Below are 18682 nucleotides of genomic sequence, written 5' to 3'. Positions count from 1 at the left end.
ACTCGATTAAATTCATTCTGGACTCTCTATCCGACCACATAAAGACGTGGGGATACTTCGGTTTGGCTTTAGGGACCCTCTACTCACTACCACGTAAGTGTAGTGTTGTTTGGAACAGTAGAAGAGGTATAAAAATAGCGTTTTGTAGTGGCGAAAGGACCTGCCCCGGTCACTTACAGGCTAACGAGTTTTGGCTAAAAACGGTGAACTCGAACTTTCTCAAAATACATCCGAATGACATGATTTTGGTGTCAACTCAACGTATGTACTCCCAATAGTCCGAAAAATTGATCTAAAGTGCATTTCACTCCGGATTATCCCTTTAAGCGATCATTCCCCCTCCCCCACACTCGTCTAACCAGTTCTTCACCTATGCGCATTGAGGACGACTGCCTCCGTGTCACTGAGCCTGACACTAATTATGTAAATGAAAATATGTGTGCTGATGCTGATGTGTGTGAATGCTGAAAAATATAGGCTAGCTCTTTTCAGCAGATATCGCAAACATAAAAAAGATTCGCAAAACTAAAACATCTTACTTTTTAAAATATATATATTTTAAGAGCAAATTTGTCCTCTCTCTGGTGGGTGACGGAATAGATGATAGAGCGGGTATCGAACCCGGGTCGCTGGCATGTAGTGCCGCGCCCGAATCACTTGCGCCACAGTTGAGATACTATAGCTTGGAACTACTACTACTTAGTAGGCTATGCTTTAGTTTGCAGAGTAATTCTCATGAAACTGTAGGCTATATGTCTACTTTCGCGGGGGGCAGAGACATTTTTCAAAGTTAATACCTAGGCCCTCTACGAAATAGTAGGCTAGCCTACAAAGCTTAAATCCTTTAATCTCAGTGGCTATTCGTAATTGCGCTGTGAGCAGCGGAGGACAGTGAAACTAATAGTCCTATAGGTCGCTTATCCGGTTTATCCTTATCAGTGCATGGCTTTGAATATATTACAGTAGGCTAACAGTTGGCAACAAATATAAGGGATTCAGCCAGTCGAGTTTATTCACGGCATGCACTTGAAACGCCGATCAAAAGTTCTGACATGTTAAACATGACGTTTGTCATTAATTCACCACAAAATGCTGTCGTATAGCTTGACGCACAGTAGCCTACGGTATCTATGCCTATCTCTGAAACAACATGAACATGCATACTGAAATCTATAGCCTATACATTGCTAGACATTTATTTTGCGGAGATAGGCCTAGGCTACTAGTCAATGGTTAGGTTACAATGAATCACCCTCACGGCCCTATCGCATATCTGACCATTGTTACAATGTTACAAAATGCGCGATCTTCTCCGTGCATGTAGCCTACGGTTATAAGTAAAGTGACAAGGCATGTAGGCTATTAAAGAGATTTCTGTTAAATAGCCTACATTTTATTTTCAGTTGTCAAAAGTGGTGGGGACAAAATCTGTGATAAAAAGTGCTGGGTACATGTAGCCTACCCAGCGTCGCCGGTTAAAATGAACGTACCGTAAAACTCCAAACAATAGCCCGGGCTTTTATTTTGCCAAATTGCCAAAATGCACCGGCGTGTATTTGAGACAGGCGTCTATATGAGACAGGCGTTTAATTTAGTGTTGTTAGTTGAGTGTAGGTTTATTGTAGGATTAGAAATAACTACCCAATAGCATAAGCAGACGGAAAGCATGACAACAGGAGGTTACCACATTATATTACGGTAAGCTACTTTATTTAGCCTATAATTCGAATGTGTTTCACAAATCAGATCATATTAGAATTAGCCTACTATATTAGATATGTCTTAAATTATTGGCAGCTTAAAATAGGCCTAACGAAACGATGTGACAGCGGGCTGAACAATTCAAGTTACCATCGAGCCTGTGAACTTGTTGCCCCTGATAACACATCAACAATAAAGAATGAATGCTACCCTGTAAAACAACTGATCCTATTAATCGCTATCACCGTGATCCTCAACTAGGCTACTATAAGTTGATTTGCGAATTCCTCCTCCTCGTCGCTCTCCTCCACTTGCCTGCTTTGCTTGCGCAGCTCCCGATGCGCAGGGCTCTCTCTTTGGAGACAGACGTTACAGCTCAGCCATACGCACCCTCTTTGGATCAACCGAGAAATATCTTGCCGCTGCTTCTCCCGAATTTTGTTAGGCAAATTTGACAACTATCAGCTTAAATGTAATTTAAGTCAAATCTTTTTCTTTTCCGCCACGGTATTGAGAGAAATGCGGAGAAACGCGGAGAAACGAGAGAAAGTGAAACTAAACAAAGAAAGTTCGTGATAAAATATGTTGTCTAGTGCGCAATTTTAAAAAAATGGCATTAATTAAGTAATGCAGGACATAGGCCATTGTCGAAAAAAGTTAAGCATTTGGATCTCTGGCTTTCACCTCGCAGTCATGCAATTATAAATGTAGTGTGCGCAATCTGCACCTGCTGGCGATCTGACGGGTATAAGAAGAATAAATACAACCCGAAACTAAAAAAAACAGACCAGGCTTCTGTTGGAGACCGGCCTGTAACCCCAAATCTGTAGCCACACCGGGCGTTTAAAAGAGACGTGCGTCTATTTGGGACTCGGCTATTGTTTGAAGTTTTACGGTATGCCTGAGTTTTAAAATAGCCTGTAAACATTAGTAAGTATTCCTGGCATATAAATGTAGCCTAATGTCCATCTTGGCCATCTCTTTCGTCTCCGCCTTGACAAAAATAGCCTATTCACTGAAATGCGGCCTTGTAACCGTAATGAATTAATGAATTAATCTATTAATTCTATCGAGTCTTTCAGGTTGAATTGAAGGCTATTTCCTTCTGATAGGCCTATAGGCGATTTTCTTAAACCATTTTCAATCATTTCAACAACGGTTTATTGAAACATTGTTTGACTAATTTCGCCAGTCATCACCTTCATTTTAATGATTAAATGAGACGGATATGCGGTCTTCGTCATTAAATGCTGTTGAAATGCCGGTTGAAACTTTCTGCCACCTGGTGGTTGTTTGGGTACATTGCCTTAGCCTCGAAAAAAATAGTCTCGACAGCCTACAGGATCTCTTCGGGAGTCCCGCGGGAAAAGGTGCATTCTCAACCTGTACCCACTGTATGTAGCGCACTACAATTCATGTACACACACAGACACACAGATACACAGGAGTGTGACTTACAAGAGAGAAACTTGGGCTTGCGACACAAGCGCTCTATTCTCACAGGAATGGATGACAGACACACACGTAGCTCCTGGTCCACAGCTCTCGGGCGTTCTCTGTACTTAAATCCGAACGTGAGGTAGGCCTAAGTTTCATCATAAGCCGTTTTCAGACAGGGGTGTATTTCCGCAATGTTCACAGACTTTTTACGGTAGGGTTTTTTTTGCTGTGCGGTCTGAATTCGTATATCGGAACTTTCCCTGCTGCTGACCTAGTCATTTTGCCGTAATGTTGCTGCCACAGCACTCTTCAGCTGTCAGGCATGCACAGCTGACAACGTGGCCGCATAGGCGTACTTATGTGCCCAGCGAATCAAAGCCCAATTCACAGAAATTCTAAATTAGATGTAAACAACAGGTGGCCGTATACATTCCAAATATATGCTTCATGTCTGAATGTCCACTACCGTCAGAAATGTGGCAAGCAATTATAGCAGAATGTGCAGAAAACCTGTCTGAAAACGCTTTACTGTCGTTTCTTAGTCTTGCTGAAGGTCTCTATCTCCTTCAGTGAATGACCACACGATGAAGAGGATGATGTTGAGGGCTCAGGTTCAGAAGTATCAGACTCTGGAGCTTTTCTTTTCAAAAACCTGTCCATGTCGCTAATTAACTGCGACACAACGACTGACAACTCATCCGATAGCACGCGCTGTAGCCTAAACAAAAGTAACCAATTTGTAGACGCCATACAGGCTACGTTCCAAACACTGATTGCAGCTTCGGGGTTAGAAAAAAATATCTTTTTTCTCTGATATGTGGCCACAATTGACTTAACTGTGTGATAAAGCTAGAGGAAAGATTCGAAAATCATGCATTCATTTATTTTCTATTTTATTAGCCTAGTGTCAGCCACATTTCTGCGGCACCCCTGAGGAGGCCACCCCGGGTGAGAAACACTGGTATAGACTGTAAATATGATATACTTTGATTTCATTTCATGATTCTTTTTTTCATTTTTCATCATACTTGATTGTACAAACAAGTGTCTGGGAAAGCCCCACCTCTGATCTTTTGTGCAATAAAGGTCTCATCTCGCTGCAACTAATAATTGCGGAGCAATGTAACACAAGCACTTTGCGCTCACAGGGTTAAGCTACAGCAAGCAACACCCTGGCACTGCCACTGATCATGGTGTAAGTGGAGCTATGAAAAGTTATGACAATAAGGCAGGGATCACACTGGAAAAAAAAACACAACAGCAAAGCATAATAATCATCAAAGTGATTTAGTTTGATATTACCTTTCTCTTTCTCACTGTAGCGGCTGATGTTGGAATTATCGCTGTACAGTGGTCCTGCAGTAGCATGCGGTCTGCAGCTGTGATATTGAGCATTGAGGGTATTGATAGTGATGTGGATCAGACAAAGGACCACTTTACTCACATCCATCTCTCTGTAAGGATACTGGACAAATGACAGGCACAGGCAGAGAGAGGGTTAATGTGGTTAGTAATCAAGGATCTTTGGTACAGGTGGGTAACCAAACTTATCACAAGGTTTGTGTACAGTAGTTAGTGAAGGATTATTAAATATACAAAAGTGTTGGAACGTTTGAAATCAACCATGCTTTCTGTTGAAATTATTAGACGTTATTTTGCACACTGACATTGCGTGACACTGACTGAATTTAACTTTAAAACGAAAGAAAGACACAATTTCAGATGAAACTAGAAATGCAATTCCAAGGAATTACCAGTGCATGAAAATGCAGATATAGATAGATAATGTAGATATGGTTACTAAGGTGTAGCTAGGGTAAACATGGTGGTTGCATAGTTTACAGAGAGTTGATAGTGTGAAGGTAGACTGTTTAAAGATGAAACATTCCAGTTCTAACTTAACTAATGATTTCTATTAATGTTAAAATGTTGATTAGCTAACTTAGCTAATGATTTCTAGCAGTTACGTTAAAAATGTTAATTATGCTAGCAATGCTAACTTTACTAACAATGCTAACCAGGTTGATTAGCTAACTTAACCAATGATTTCTAGCAGCAATGCTAAAAATGCTAACAATGCTAAATTTGCTAACAATGCTAACCAGGTTGATTAGCTAACTTAGTTGATGATTTTTTGCAGTTATGCTAAAAATGCTAACTATGCTAACAATGCTAACCATGCTAACTTGCTAGCGAGGACTTTTGTTTTGAAACATTTGTTGCTAGGGTATCCATGGTGGCCACTATCAGGAAACAAGAAGTTACTGCAGTATAATCATGTTGGTTGCTATGGAAACGGTCATAAAAGCTTAATTTTAATGGTTGCTATGTTGGTTGCTAGGTTCATGGAGGTTTCATGTAGTTGACTGGAGGCATAGTGGATGTTAACTGACAGTTGGAATGGTTGAACAGTTCAATAGTTGAGTAGTTTCAATGGTTAAATGATTTAATAGTGTATTATTGCAGTGAGGACTTTTATTTTGAAACAGTTGTGGACAGAGGAAACAGTTAACAGGATATGTAGTCTTCTGAGAGACTGTATGCTTAAAGCCAGAGAAACTGACAGTTGGTGCCCAGGTGGCCGGCCACCTGGCCTAAGATTCTAATTGCTGCCGTGATGTCATAATGAGCAATGTTAACTCTATGGGGGAAATTGTAATAGTTTTTAACTAATAGTTTAAAAAGTATAAAAGTTACAAAGTTGAAAAATACAAAGCAGGCATGGCATAAGCAAGACCTACGCAACAACGTTTGAATGAAGTTTCTACGTTAAACGGTTGAAGCTGAATTGGCTGCGTTAGAAGAAGAATAATAACTAGAAAAGCATTTCCTGAAGGAAATACCAGTGCATGGAAAGTCATTGCAAGGATTATGGTAGGGTACTTAAAGTGATTTCTAAGGTGTTGCTAGGCTAAATAAAGTGGTTACTAGGTTGGTTGCTAGGGAAATCACATTGGTTGCTAGGGAAATCACATTGGTTGCTAAGGTGGTTGCCAGGGTGTAATTATGGAAGTGGGTGCTAGGTTCTTACTAAGTAATTATAGTGGTTGCTTTGCTATAAAAAGTGTTATTTTAAATATAGTTTTAAAAAGTTGTTGAAATTGGGAGAAATAGAGAGAGTGATAGAGAAAGTAAGTGGAAGTGAAGTAAAAGAAGTGAAAGAAAGTGAGGATGACAAGTGGTGAGCTATCCAGTTCAATGGAGAGAAACACAGAGAAGAATTTCCATTGAAGTTGCTGAAGTCAGTGAGAGAACACTGGCAAAGTTGATTCCATTCTATTGATTCCATTCTATTTCTTTAAAAGCCAATTATGATGTCACAAAGCCAATGTTAGAAAAAGCTTAGTTTTTATTTAATATCTCAAAAAGTAAAAGTCGTAGAAATATGAAAAATAATAGAATGAAAATTTGATGCAAGAGCTAAGTATCAAAGCTTGAACGAAGTTCCTACGATAAGCGGTTCAAGTCAAATTAGGGCCTGGAATAATAATAATAACTAGAAAAGCATTTCCTGAAGGAAATACCAGTGCATGGAAAGTTATTGCTAGGATTATGCTAGGGTGATTACTATCGTGTTGCTAAGCTGAATAAAGTGGTTATTCTATAAAAAGTGGTTACTAGGTTGGTTGCTAGGGAAATCACGTTGGTTGCTAAGGAAATCACATTGGTTGCTAAGGTGGTTGCCAGGGTGTCATTATGGAAGTGGTTGCTAGGTTGTTACTAAGTAATTATAGTGGTTGCTTTGCTATAAAAAGTGTTATTTTAAATATAGTTTTGAAAAGTTATCAAAATTGGGAGAAATAGAGAGAGTGATAGAGAAAGTGAGAGGAAGTGAAGAAAAAGAAGTGAAAGAAAGTGGGGATGACAAGTGAGCTATCCAGTTCAATGGAGAGACACACAGAGAAGAAGTTCCATTGAAGTTGCTGAAGTCAGTGAGAGAACACTGGCAAAGTTGATTCCATTCTATTTCTTTAAAAGCTAATTATGATGTCACAAAGCCAATGTTAAGTCTATGGCAAAATTAAGTTTAGTTTTTATTTCATATCTCAAAAAGTAAAAGTCATAGAAATATGAAAAGTAATAGACTGAAAATTTGATGCAAGAGCTACGTGACAAAGTTTGAACCAAGTTCCTACGATGAGCGGTTTGAGTCAAATTAGGGCCTGGAAGAATAATAATAAAAATAAAAATAAAAATAAAAAACGAAGGAATATCAATACAGTGCATTTCCATGCACTGTAATAAGAAGAAGAAGAAGAAGACCGAGGAAGAACAGTACAGTGCATTTTCATGCACTGTAATTAGCACACAATGGCCCTCATCAAAGTATGACCTGAAACAGGACAGGAGTAGTAAGTGATCTAAGTTCACTACTCCTGTTTTATGTCATACGTTGATGAGGGCCATTGTGTGCCCTCACCTCATGTCTCAACTCGTGTATGCACATTTTTAAGGCAGCATATCACAGTGAAGTAGTAAATCGGTGAAGGATTGGAAAGTTGAATTCATGCATTCATTCATAAAATGCAAATAAAAACATAATGGAATAATCTACACAACTCGTAAACCCATAGTTAGCAGCAATAAAGATATAGACAACATATCAAATATTGAAAATAACAAATGGAATATCATGGAGAATAATATGCTCATTTTGAATTTGATGCCAGCAACACATTTAAAAAAATGTTGGGACAGGGACATGTTTACCACTGTGTTGTTTTGCCTATCTGCTTAAAGTTTATCTTAATTTAGACAGCTCTGTTTCTCAAAGTCACAGAGTACTGTCAGTAACACAATATACTGTACAATACACAATATTTTTTCCTGGAGAACCTGCACAGCCCTCATGGCACACAGTTGAAAAATGAGTTTCTTAACTAATTATTTGTGCCAGCTGTAATGGTTCAAAAGAGTTTCTTATTCAATAAGAATAAAAGTAGTTCAATTAATCATGGGTGCGTTTTGGACATAACATGCTAATAAACCAACCCCATCCCTTTAAGACCCTTACATATGCATCCTGTTCAATGGGACAGGAAATAAAGGTGTGTAAATGTAGTAACTGTCCTCAACCTGCTTCATTAAACCTCACTATAGAAATCTTGAAGGAAAAGTAAATGCATGAATCATGAGGAATTTTAATTAACTTGGAACCTACAAAATCTTACATGTCGCCTCTTTAAAACAAATACAGCCCAAAGCATTACTGGAGGATTCTGTTTCAGGCTCTCAAACATCAATACAAAGTTCATGTAAACTAAGTATAAAATAGCTTTATTCAATATGACAACATAATAAAGGACAGAAGTGGTCTGAAGTCTGTAAACATCTCACTGTAATCAAATTGCTCAACTGACAGGTGTACTTTTGTTTAGACTGGTACTGGAAGAGACCTGGATTGGTGAGAATCAAATGCTTACATAAAGATGTTATTACCTTGTAGAGAATTACAAGCAGAGCTTTTAGCCACATCTGTCGGATATGGGGCTTCAAAGGCCAGAGGGAACAGCGGGGTGGTTGCTGGAAGCAATGCCTAAGTTGTGGGCATGTGCAGTACTTTAGCACCTGCACCACTAGGGGAAGCAGCTGTTTTCCTAAACTAATATTGTAGTCCATCACCTGAGGGAAAGCAATGGGTGCACAATGAATGTGATTACATGTCTTACGGAATTAGTACAAATACCATTTTGCTTCAGAAGAATTCAAATTCATATGGCAAATGATTATCAGACTGTGTTATGAGATTGCCTGATCCTCAACAAGGAAAAAGGCTGGAATCCCAGCAAGACAACTGGTAAAACAGTTTACAGTAAAAAAAGAGTTGCTCCCTCTAGCGTTCACTAGGCTTTAAAACTGCAGACCATTCATGCACAAAAAGCTTACACATTAAAAGAGAGGGAAAAGGTGGAAAAGCATAAATATCCCATTTGATGTTTTTAACAACTTCCACGAGTAACTTCCCAAATGGCCTGTTCCTTTATTATGAAATTCTTTACCTGTGCAATGCCAGCAATGAAGGCATTAAAGCAAGTGGACGTGCGCATCTTTTGAGGAGCAATCATAAAGCAGCCCTCCTGCTGGTCATAGCCCAGCAGCACATATAAGTGGCGCTTGACCGTATTGAATGCCTTGGCACTGCTTATATCTGCCTCTGCGCTACTCTGGTCTTTAGCCATGAACTTCATCAGCACCATGATTAGATGGTGAACTGTTTGGTGGTCTATCCCTGCATCCTCTGGAAGCAGGTCTCTGATGATGGCGTCATCCTCTAGGGTGCCACTCTGGCTTGGGAGGTGGTCTGTAGAAAGTTGAATTGAACAGGAAGGAAGAATATATTCAGATGTGGAGAAAAAATAAGCAGGAAAATATATAAGTAACTTTTGACAGCATTTCTATTTGAAACATTGCATTGTGAGTGCAATAGCTGATTGAAAAATTCTGCCACTACTAAATTTGAAATTCTCAGCAGCAACTTTAAATGAGTTATCAACAATCTTCCACTTACATGATCAATCACTTTGACATGATCAATCACAGGGGCACTCAAATATTAGTCCATCTTCCAAATTGTCACTGAGTTGAAGGTCCAGAAAAAGTCAGAACTTTACACACTTTGGTGGAAAGGTGTAGCAGGGGAGATAGAAGAACAGTTTCAGTTTACACACTTTGGTGGAAAGGTGTAGCAGGGGAGATAGAAGAACATGTTCAGTTTAGAACCAGATCCCCCACTGGGGGCCACTGTCTGAGACCATGTAGGCTGGCACACCCCATCTTGTTAAAGGGATATTCGGCCATTTTTGGAAATACGCTCATTCCATGGAAATGAGCGTAAAATGGAAAATGAGTGTATTTCCAAAAATGGCGGAATATCCCTTTAAGACTTCATCCTTCAGGATTTTACAGAGACGTGGAGTGTTTGCGTCTTTCATTGGGAACAACTCCACCCACTTGGTGTAATAATCCACCACAACCATGATCATCGTATTCCGTCCTTTCTGAGTGGGAGAGGGCCCATAAAATCTACTCCAATCATTTCTCCCGGAGTCTGGACATTCGTCTGTTGTAACTGGCCAGCAGGCCTTTGGTTTGTTGCTTTATACTGCTGGCATTTCTGACACGAGCGGACATGATCCCGCACATCTCTTCGTATAGATGGCCACCAGGCCACCTCCAGGATCCTGAGGAGGGTCTTCATCCTTCCAAGATGGCCCCTGAAAGGACTATTGTGAGAGTAAGTGAGGAACTCTTCCAGTGTATAAATCCAGTGTATTTAGATGGCACTCCACGATAGTGGATTTGGCCTGGGCTCGCTCTTGGGTCTTCTCGCCTCAGCTCTTCACAGACAGGATCTGCCTGCTGGGCCTCCTCAATCTCCTGCAGAGTTGTTGGCAGTTCAGCCCAGTGTGTTTTGGTCACAGCAATGCAAATGTCCCCTGCAGGTAAGAGGGAGAGGGCATCAGGGACGATGTTGCAACATCCTTTCTTTTAATGGACACGGATTGAAAAAGGCTGCAATCTCAAAGTCCAACGTGTGAGCCTGGGTGAGGTTTTTGGACAGTTAAACATCCAGGAAAGAGCACTGTGATCAGTGAAGACATCAAAGGTGCTCCCTTCTAAGTAATGCCTCCACTTCTCCACTGCCGACACTACAGCCAGTCATTCTTTTTCTACTGTGGAGGACCTCACTTCTACATCCTTTAGAGCTCTGGATGCATATGCAATTGCCCTTTCCTCTCCATCAATATTCTGGGTGAGGACGTCATTTTTCGTATATCGCGTTTATTCTTCTTATTCGTTGCTGATTCTCTGGTGCTCAGAATGCAATTTCAAACACACAGCAGTGCACAGGAATATCTGGACCACAAGCATTTAGAGGGAAAGACCCGCCTCATCTCTGTCTCTGGTTTAGACCATGATATGATAAGTATATGTAAGTGAGTATAAGTAAGTATACTCTTTTGATCCCATGAGGGATATTTGGTCTCTACATTTATCCCAATCCGTGAATTAGTGAAACACACACTGCACAGTGAGCTCACAGTGAGGTGAAGGACACACTAACCCAGAGCAGTGAGCTGCCTGTTAAAGCAGCACTCTGGGAGGTGTGAGGGGTTAGATGCCTTGCTCAAGGGCACTTCAGTCGTGAATGTGGGCATGGGAGAGCAGTGCTTACCCACATTTTTCCTACTGGTAAGGGATCAAACCAGCAACCCTTCTGTTAAAAGCCCGAAGCTTGGGCCACGGTTGCTACAATGAGTTCAGTCAAAGATAGTGTTGACACAATACCAAAATTATTGGCTTGATACAGATATCAAGTATAGAATTTTGATTTCCATACTTTTTCAATACTTTTTAGAAAAAAAAAAATCGATTTGGGGGGCCCCACTATCTTGATGCCATCAGTGGCTATCCTACTGTGCTTTGCTCGATCCTCCACACACACATACACATACAAAAAATTATGGCTTCTGTCATCTGTTTTTATTTCATATTTTGGAATTCATAAACTATGTATTTTGTATAATAAAGTATTATGTCCTAAAGTATTTTAGGATCTGCGTAATTACTAAAAATATTCAGTAATTTAAATACTTTACATTGATTTAAATCAATTGTCTTGCCTTTAATGTCATTAGTGGTGGTCAGTGATGCACGGACTGATTCAACTCGAGCGGGCGACCGCGGTCACCCGCGGTCACCTGCGGTTATGGGTCAAGAAAAAATATTTTTAATGATATTCGGGTCATGTTTGGTCGGCTTGGTTAAAATAAATATGCCGTTAATTTTTTGTCATTTATATCATACACATAATTGTCTTTAGAAGAGAAAGACACATCATGTGCAGCATCCCCACTGAAACGCGATTCTATCCCCCCACATTTTGTCACGAACATGTAGAAATGCAGGGAGTCAATGACGTTGAAAGCGGGGAGCGCGCACCAAGCCACTTGTTGTTTCTGCGTAGACAGACCCTTGGCTACTCTTGACATGCAGTTGTGTTCTGTTCTCAGAGCATCTTTCTCTGTCTATGATCTGCAGCTTTTCTCGAACTGCTAGTCTCCTCGACAAAAGAATTAGGCTACTGAGCAGCGAAGTTGTGTGCTTCTCAATGTGATGTGTGCTTCTCAAGTCTGATCATTTGGAGCAAGATCGAATGGTAATATGGAACCATGGATTGAAAGAAAAATAAACTAAAAGTTTCTCCAATCAGGTAATACTTCTTAATTTAATGTAATCAAGGCATATCGCCTACAATTGGTATGAGCATGCAATGTGTGCGTCCTTTCGCAACACTGGGGATAAAGTGGCTAGGAGCAACAATATTTTTATTTAAACAACAAACGACGTGGATGCAACTATCCATGGAAACAATATAAACTATAGGCTTTAGAAACTGGATAGCCTTATCTTGAATTGACATCCATCCCAAATGCTGAGCAATCACTAGGTTACGTACCCGCGCAAACACTGGTGGTGGTGTGTAGGTCTAATTCAGTAACTGAACTTTAAGAAGAATGTGAAAGTAATTAACTTTCATTAATCATTCTCACGGTTTTAGGCTAGAAGATAGTCGTTCATTATGTTTTTTTATGTCATTAGATAAAATAAATGTTCAAAAAACAAAAAGTCAAAGAAAATCATAGAAGATATAAGTATCTTGCAATGTTCATTTCTATGATTTCGGTGAGCACTACACAAATGATACGCACGAAGCATTAGATAACGGGATAGGATAGTTACCTAGAAGGAACTGTAAACTGTAAAAGTTTGCCTATAGGGTGCTTAGCTCAGAAATGTCATTAAACTCAACAGTAGGCTTAAATGAACTAAATTGCACAGCCTATGTAGGTTACCAACACAAACTTGAAGTCCAAGTCAGAAAATCAACTTAACATTAGCCAACTATTATGTGTTGCTGTGCACTCACAGCATCACTTCAAAAGTCGTGTCTTGCTGTATCGAATGACAGCTGCAGGTTGAAAGCTGCATGTGTACAGTATGGGAGGAGAAAAGACACATAGGCTACGGGAAGCACTAGAAGCATGCTTTGCGCACACGATTATGAAATATGTATCTTATTTTAAAACAACACTGTCATTCTTAAGAGTATCGATACTAGTAATACAATAGGGTATTGTAACATAAAATTAACCTAATTAACAAGGAACATAATTCCTTGTTTGTTTGCGCAAACCTGGCCAATAAAGCTGAAGCTCATTTAACTTGTTGATCAAGAAAAGCACAACGTGCAGGTATTAAAACACAGTGGGCCATGTCTGGCCCAGAACTTGAAAGAGGCAGAACTTCCTCCAGCAGGACTGCCCCTTCTCACTAGGCTGCCTACCATCAACCATTATACTGACAACAATACCAATTAGATTCATTGATTTTGAATAACACTTGATTAAATTTGATTAGATAAGCAGCTTTTGCAGTGTTGATGAATGACCCTCCCCTGATACACCCACCCAAACACACACACACACACACACACACACACACACACACACACTGATACATTCGATGCGCACACTATGAAATGTCACTGAAGACCTGCCAAACTGTCGCCTTGACCAGTGTCTGGATGAGGATGTCAGGGTTGCCAACTCTCACGCATTCGGCGTGACAATCTCACGCTCTCACGCAGACGCAAGCAATGTCACGCCAAAATCCGTTCTTATTTTTCTTCAACCCGTTCATGATCAGTTGGTGACTAGACCACAGCAGAGCATTGTGTTAGAAGAAGACAAATTTAAGGCATGTATAGGCTCTTTAGATCAGCAGCAGGTATAGGTCTAATATCTCTCTACAACGTTCTCAGCGCAGAGAAATTATCTGCGAATAAAATGTGCACCATTCGTCTCTATCGGATTGCTCACAAAGTTCTAGTCACTCTTTTTGATGGTATTTTATAGGCCTACTAGTTGCTGTGATAGACTAATCGCGAGAAAATCTACGTGAATTTAGGCTACATTGATGTAATTACTTTGTATAATAAGCCATTACCGAGTAATCCAGTTTTTAAATTGCAATACATTTCTACTTGTTCCAACTTCAGGCTGTATGTAATAGCACCCAAAAATAATGAACTAGGCTACTGCTCTTCCACTTGTTTGTTTTTTTGACTACATAGAATTACACAGAAAACAAGCATTAGGCTACTTCCACATATTAATAACTTTAGACTAGCCGAAAACCATGACTGAAGCCTATTACTCTTTCTTAAAGTGACAGGCATTACATTTGACTTCCAGTGTAATGACAATAAAGATAAATGTAAGTGAATATGACAATTGTGTAATATGTCAAAATCAAAAATCAATATGAAATAGTCAAATTATGTATTTTAGCTAATTTCGCAGATCATGAATAATGTAAACTTAATATGAATTTCAAAATGTTAGAAATGCAAACATATGATATGAAACCACCTTTTCACTGAGTGTGTTGGGAGGGGGGTGGGGGTTAATATTGATAATCAGTCAATTCTTGACTGATTACCCCCCCCCCCCCAGCCAAATCTCACTCCAGCCAAACACCCAAAGTTGGCAACCCTGGGATGTGTGCAGTAGGACCATTTACAGTAGGATATTATTTTTGATTTGTGTAGTGCATATTTACCTTTATCTAGCATATCTCCCAGTGAGGGTGCTGAATGTTCTTGCCTGGTAAGCCTTAAAGCTGGAAACCACACACAAATATATATATATATATATATATGAACATGCTGAGTGATTAGGCTCTGCAATTTCCCCATTTCAAAGTTTGGATAAATCATACAGTACATCATTCACCCTGATATTTCATTAGATAAGTGAGCAGCACCCTAGTTAGGTTAGCTTAACATAGTGAATGGAATCCTCTGTTGCCGGATAGCATTCCTTAGTAAAAGTGAGCCAACAAAAAAAAATATGATTTACTTCTTGTGGCCTTCACCTTCACAACGAGTACAAATGGCAATGCAGATTAAGACTAGGCAATCTCCTTGGCAGGTATTGACCTGGGACTATTGAGTAGCAGTGTAGCAGCAGCAAGTATCAGTGCTTCACCTGTGCTTCGCCACTCAACATAGTCCCCCTAAATATAGTCCTATGTTTACTCACAACATGCTATTCAGCAACATAGGATTCCATTTAATATGCTAAACTAACCAAGCGGGGACGGTGCCGGACTATGACAATGCATGCACAGAGACAAAAATGTTTTTGCTCACTTAAGTCCCTTTCCCACATGAGCGAGACATCCGGATGTCAAACGGATATCAAACGGGTGGCTGTATGTGGGAACGCAAAACTCGGGTATTTTCTTACCCGGATCTCACCCTACTAGCCCCCTAGTACTACTTCTAGATGTTACCCGGGTGCGCTTAGGTGGGAACGCAGCCGGCACAGTTCTGGGTAGAGATGGGGGGCGTACCGATGACGTATAGAAATGCGCCCTTGCAGCCTGCTTGCAGCACGAGGCAGAAAGTATGAATGAACGCAGACGAGAACACCGGAGTACAGAAAACAGTGACATTTTGTTGTGTACGTAGCCTACAATACAAATTTAAACTGCAATCACGTTGTTGTGTTTGTTGCGGGACAGGCAGGATTATCCTTGCAAACGTGAATAGCTTGAAGTGTTGTCGATTAGCTTGCAACTGTTTATTACAGTGGTTAGCAATTAACAGCTAATAGTTAACGTCACTGTGATTTAGCATTGTTGCTTTTTGTAGGAGTTGGGAAGGAGCCTCAGACCTCTGTGTGCTGTTTATATATTTTCCAGGTGTGTCATTCTTTTCTATTCATTTGTTGTGTTGGATGTTTATACCAGAGAGGGTTGAAGTAGAGCTTTGTTTACTGTGGTCCTGGCGTTAGCTATTTTTTCCTCTATGCTAGCTCCCGCTGACTAGCGAGCTAACTACTTCTGTTGTTTCATGATGTTTTGGATCTGATGTAAGTTCGCATCATCCAGGCAACACAGCACAACAACGCACTTATTTAGCGTCATCTCCCTCCCCCTGCAAGTGCTGACATTGCCCCACCCCTCGCGGCTCCTACTCGGGTCTAGTGTGAACACAATTACCCGTATCTCACTCGGACATAAAGCTCATGTGGGAAACGTCCGTGTCGTGCCTCTACCCGGGTAAATATGTCGGGGTAACTTCTAGAAGTTATGTGGGAAAGGGACTTTATTGAGCTCTAGAGGAGATGGTGAATGACCTAATTTCATAAAACGGTGTTGTGTTCCTTTAAGACAAATCATCTTAAATCTTAAGATACATTTTCTTAATCCAGTAGCAGATAAATTGGGTAACTAGAAAAACTACAGTGTTTCCCACACATAGACTAATTTGTGGCGGTGCGCCACTGATTCAACACCGGCCGCCACATATTGAGTTTCGTTATTAATTTATTTTTTAACGCTATTAAAAACATGCATTGTATTCGCTGCATTTCCGTTCCCTCTAAATTTCCTTTCTCTCTGTCACTCACGCCTCTCTCTCTCTCACACTCTCTCTCACACACACACACACACACACACACACACAGCCCCTCCCCTCCATGCTCACCGCGTCTGTCTCCATTTAAACAAGATCATCCCTGGAAACGTGGAAGCTTTGCCTACTCAGGGACCAACTTTTGCGACTGAATGGTGCACCTGACGCTGCTCAGGTGAAAGCGTAGGCTACATATCTTTCGCAAGTTTTCATTCTAGACTATGCGTACAACTTTACCAAACAGTAGGCTTATAAAAGTAAACCTACTCGCCTTGGCCCGCTTTCTCTCGCTCTCTCTCTCCCCCTCGTGCGCACTCACTGGACACGCGCCCCTCAACATTTACATTTAATACAAACAGAACATTCACAATCGTGAAAGCAATGACGCATAGAACACTAGCTAAATTATTATTAAATCCAGTTAGCCTAAATAATTAGCATGCTGCACAGATTTGATCTAAACTCTTGCATCTCAATACCAATGTTTTCCAACTCCAAGACTCAAAGGGGCCTGTCCCAAGTAGAAAAACTATTAGCCTACCTTGAAACTTAAACATACTTGGGGATAGGGATGGGTATTGATACGTTTTTTATCAATATCGATGGCATTATCGATTCTGCCTATCAATCCAATTCCTTATCAATTCTCTTATCGATTCCCAAAAAATGTAGGTGCACCCACATTTTTCATTGCATCGCCTTTAACGCCAAAGGTCACCTTTTATCGCTCTCCTTTCATATAATGTGAATGATTTTTTAACAATAAGGCATAGAAAAAGCTTGTCTTTATTTAAAGCACAATAAGGAATACACATATTCTTTATAAATAATTATAAAGATGTATATATAGTAGAGGTGGGCATAGATTAATTTTGTTAATCTAGATTAATCTCACTGTAATCTTGAAATTAATCTAGATTAATCTAGATTAATTTTAGGTGCACCCACATTTTTCATTGCATCGCCTTTAACGCTAAAAGGTCACCTTTTTATTGCTGTCCTTTCATATAATGATTTTTTAACAACAAAAAGTCTAGAAAAAGCTTGAAACACAATAAAAGATTTTTTTCTTTACAAAATTATTTATATAAGCCTATTCTACATACTGAAATGTCTGATATTCATGACAGCACACTTTATGCAGATTGCAGCCTACTATTCATATTACAACTCTGCCTCTTTAATTCAGCTGTCTGCTTGAAACCTCAAAATGTAAACAAAGTAGCATAGTTGGCTAGTTTATCATAGTTTACTAGTTGGACTGCTCAGTTTCCCCACGTGTGTTTACTGTAAGTTTCAATGTGGGCTAATACTTTTTCTCCTTACGAGTTTTGGAGTTGGAAAACATTGGTATTGAGATTATCATCCAACTCATGCAAGAGTGACTTGAATCAGTGGCGCCTGCAGGCGTACGGCCGTACGCACTGTGCGTACCTTGAGACTACTCATCAAGGAAAGAAAATTACCCTTGTGCGTGTGTATTCACATCAAATTGGCCTACCATAACTTCCCAACTATGCACAGTATCCCATTAGCCGCATGCCATGCCATCAGGCTATTTACAATTTTCTATATGAAGTTTGTCAACACGTTATCAAAATTAACTTAATGCAGAGCTACTGTATATCCACGCGCACATATTTAATTTGATCAGGAGAGATTACGCACGCAGGCGCGCAAGTAGGCTACTTGTTGTTTTCTTTTACTCGGCTATCTATTATGGTTATCAGAACACAATGTGACGCTAAATCACTAACTCAAATACTCATCGTGGATATCGCAAGTTCTTTTAAACAACGAAAAGAGAAAGAATGGAAGATGGAGGCAGGAAAGCTAGAGGAGATTCCAGATGGGCAATAACAAGCTAGGTAGACAATTTGTGTGCTTGTCGGAACGTTAGACTAGCATTACAACACTGTTTAACATCAGACGTTAATGCTTGAACAAAACTAAACGTAACTTAGCAGTAACTTAGCTGTGTAACGTTGTCCAAATGAGTATTGTGTAAGGGATAATCAACGACGCGCCGTGCGTTTATAGGAAAATAATGCATGT

At 40.0% G+C, this 18682-nt stretch overlaps 1 protein-coding gene across 1 annotated transcript in view; it reads right to left on the bottom strand.

The window, feature by feature from the left end:
• The window catches only part of LOC134079716 (protein unc-79 homolog), a 229186-nt gene that overhangs the window by 73423 nt on the left and 137081 nt on the right, over window positions 1-18682 (bottom strand). Inside the window, exons 26-29 of the mRNA XM_062535794.1 lie at window positions 14767-14826; window positions 9141-9442; window positions 8581-8763; window positions 4444-4606 (exon numbers count right to left, since the gene is read on the bottom strand). Of these exons, the coding sequence (XP_062391778.1) occupies window positions 4444-4606; window positions 8581-8763; window positions 9141-9442; window positions 14767-14826 (708 nt within the window). The remainder of the gene's footprint in view (window positions 1-4443; window positions 4607-8580; window positions 8764-9140; window positions 9443-14766; window positions 14827-18682) is intronic.

This window comes from Sardina pilchardus, chromosome 5 (genome assembly GCF_963854185.1).
Source record: "Sardina pilchardus chromosome 5, fSarPil1.1, whole genome shotgun sequence".
In the NCBI taxonomy this organism is placed as follows: domain Eukaryota; kingdom Metazoa; phylum Chordata; class Actinopteri; order Clupeiformes; family Clupeidae; genus Sardina; species Sardina pilchardus.
This window is presented reverse-complemented; position numbering and strand designations above follow the sequence as displayed.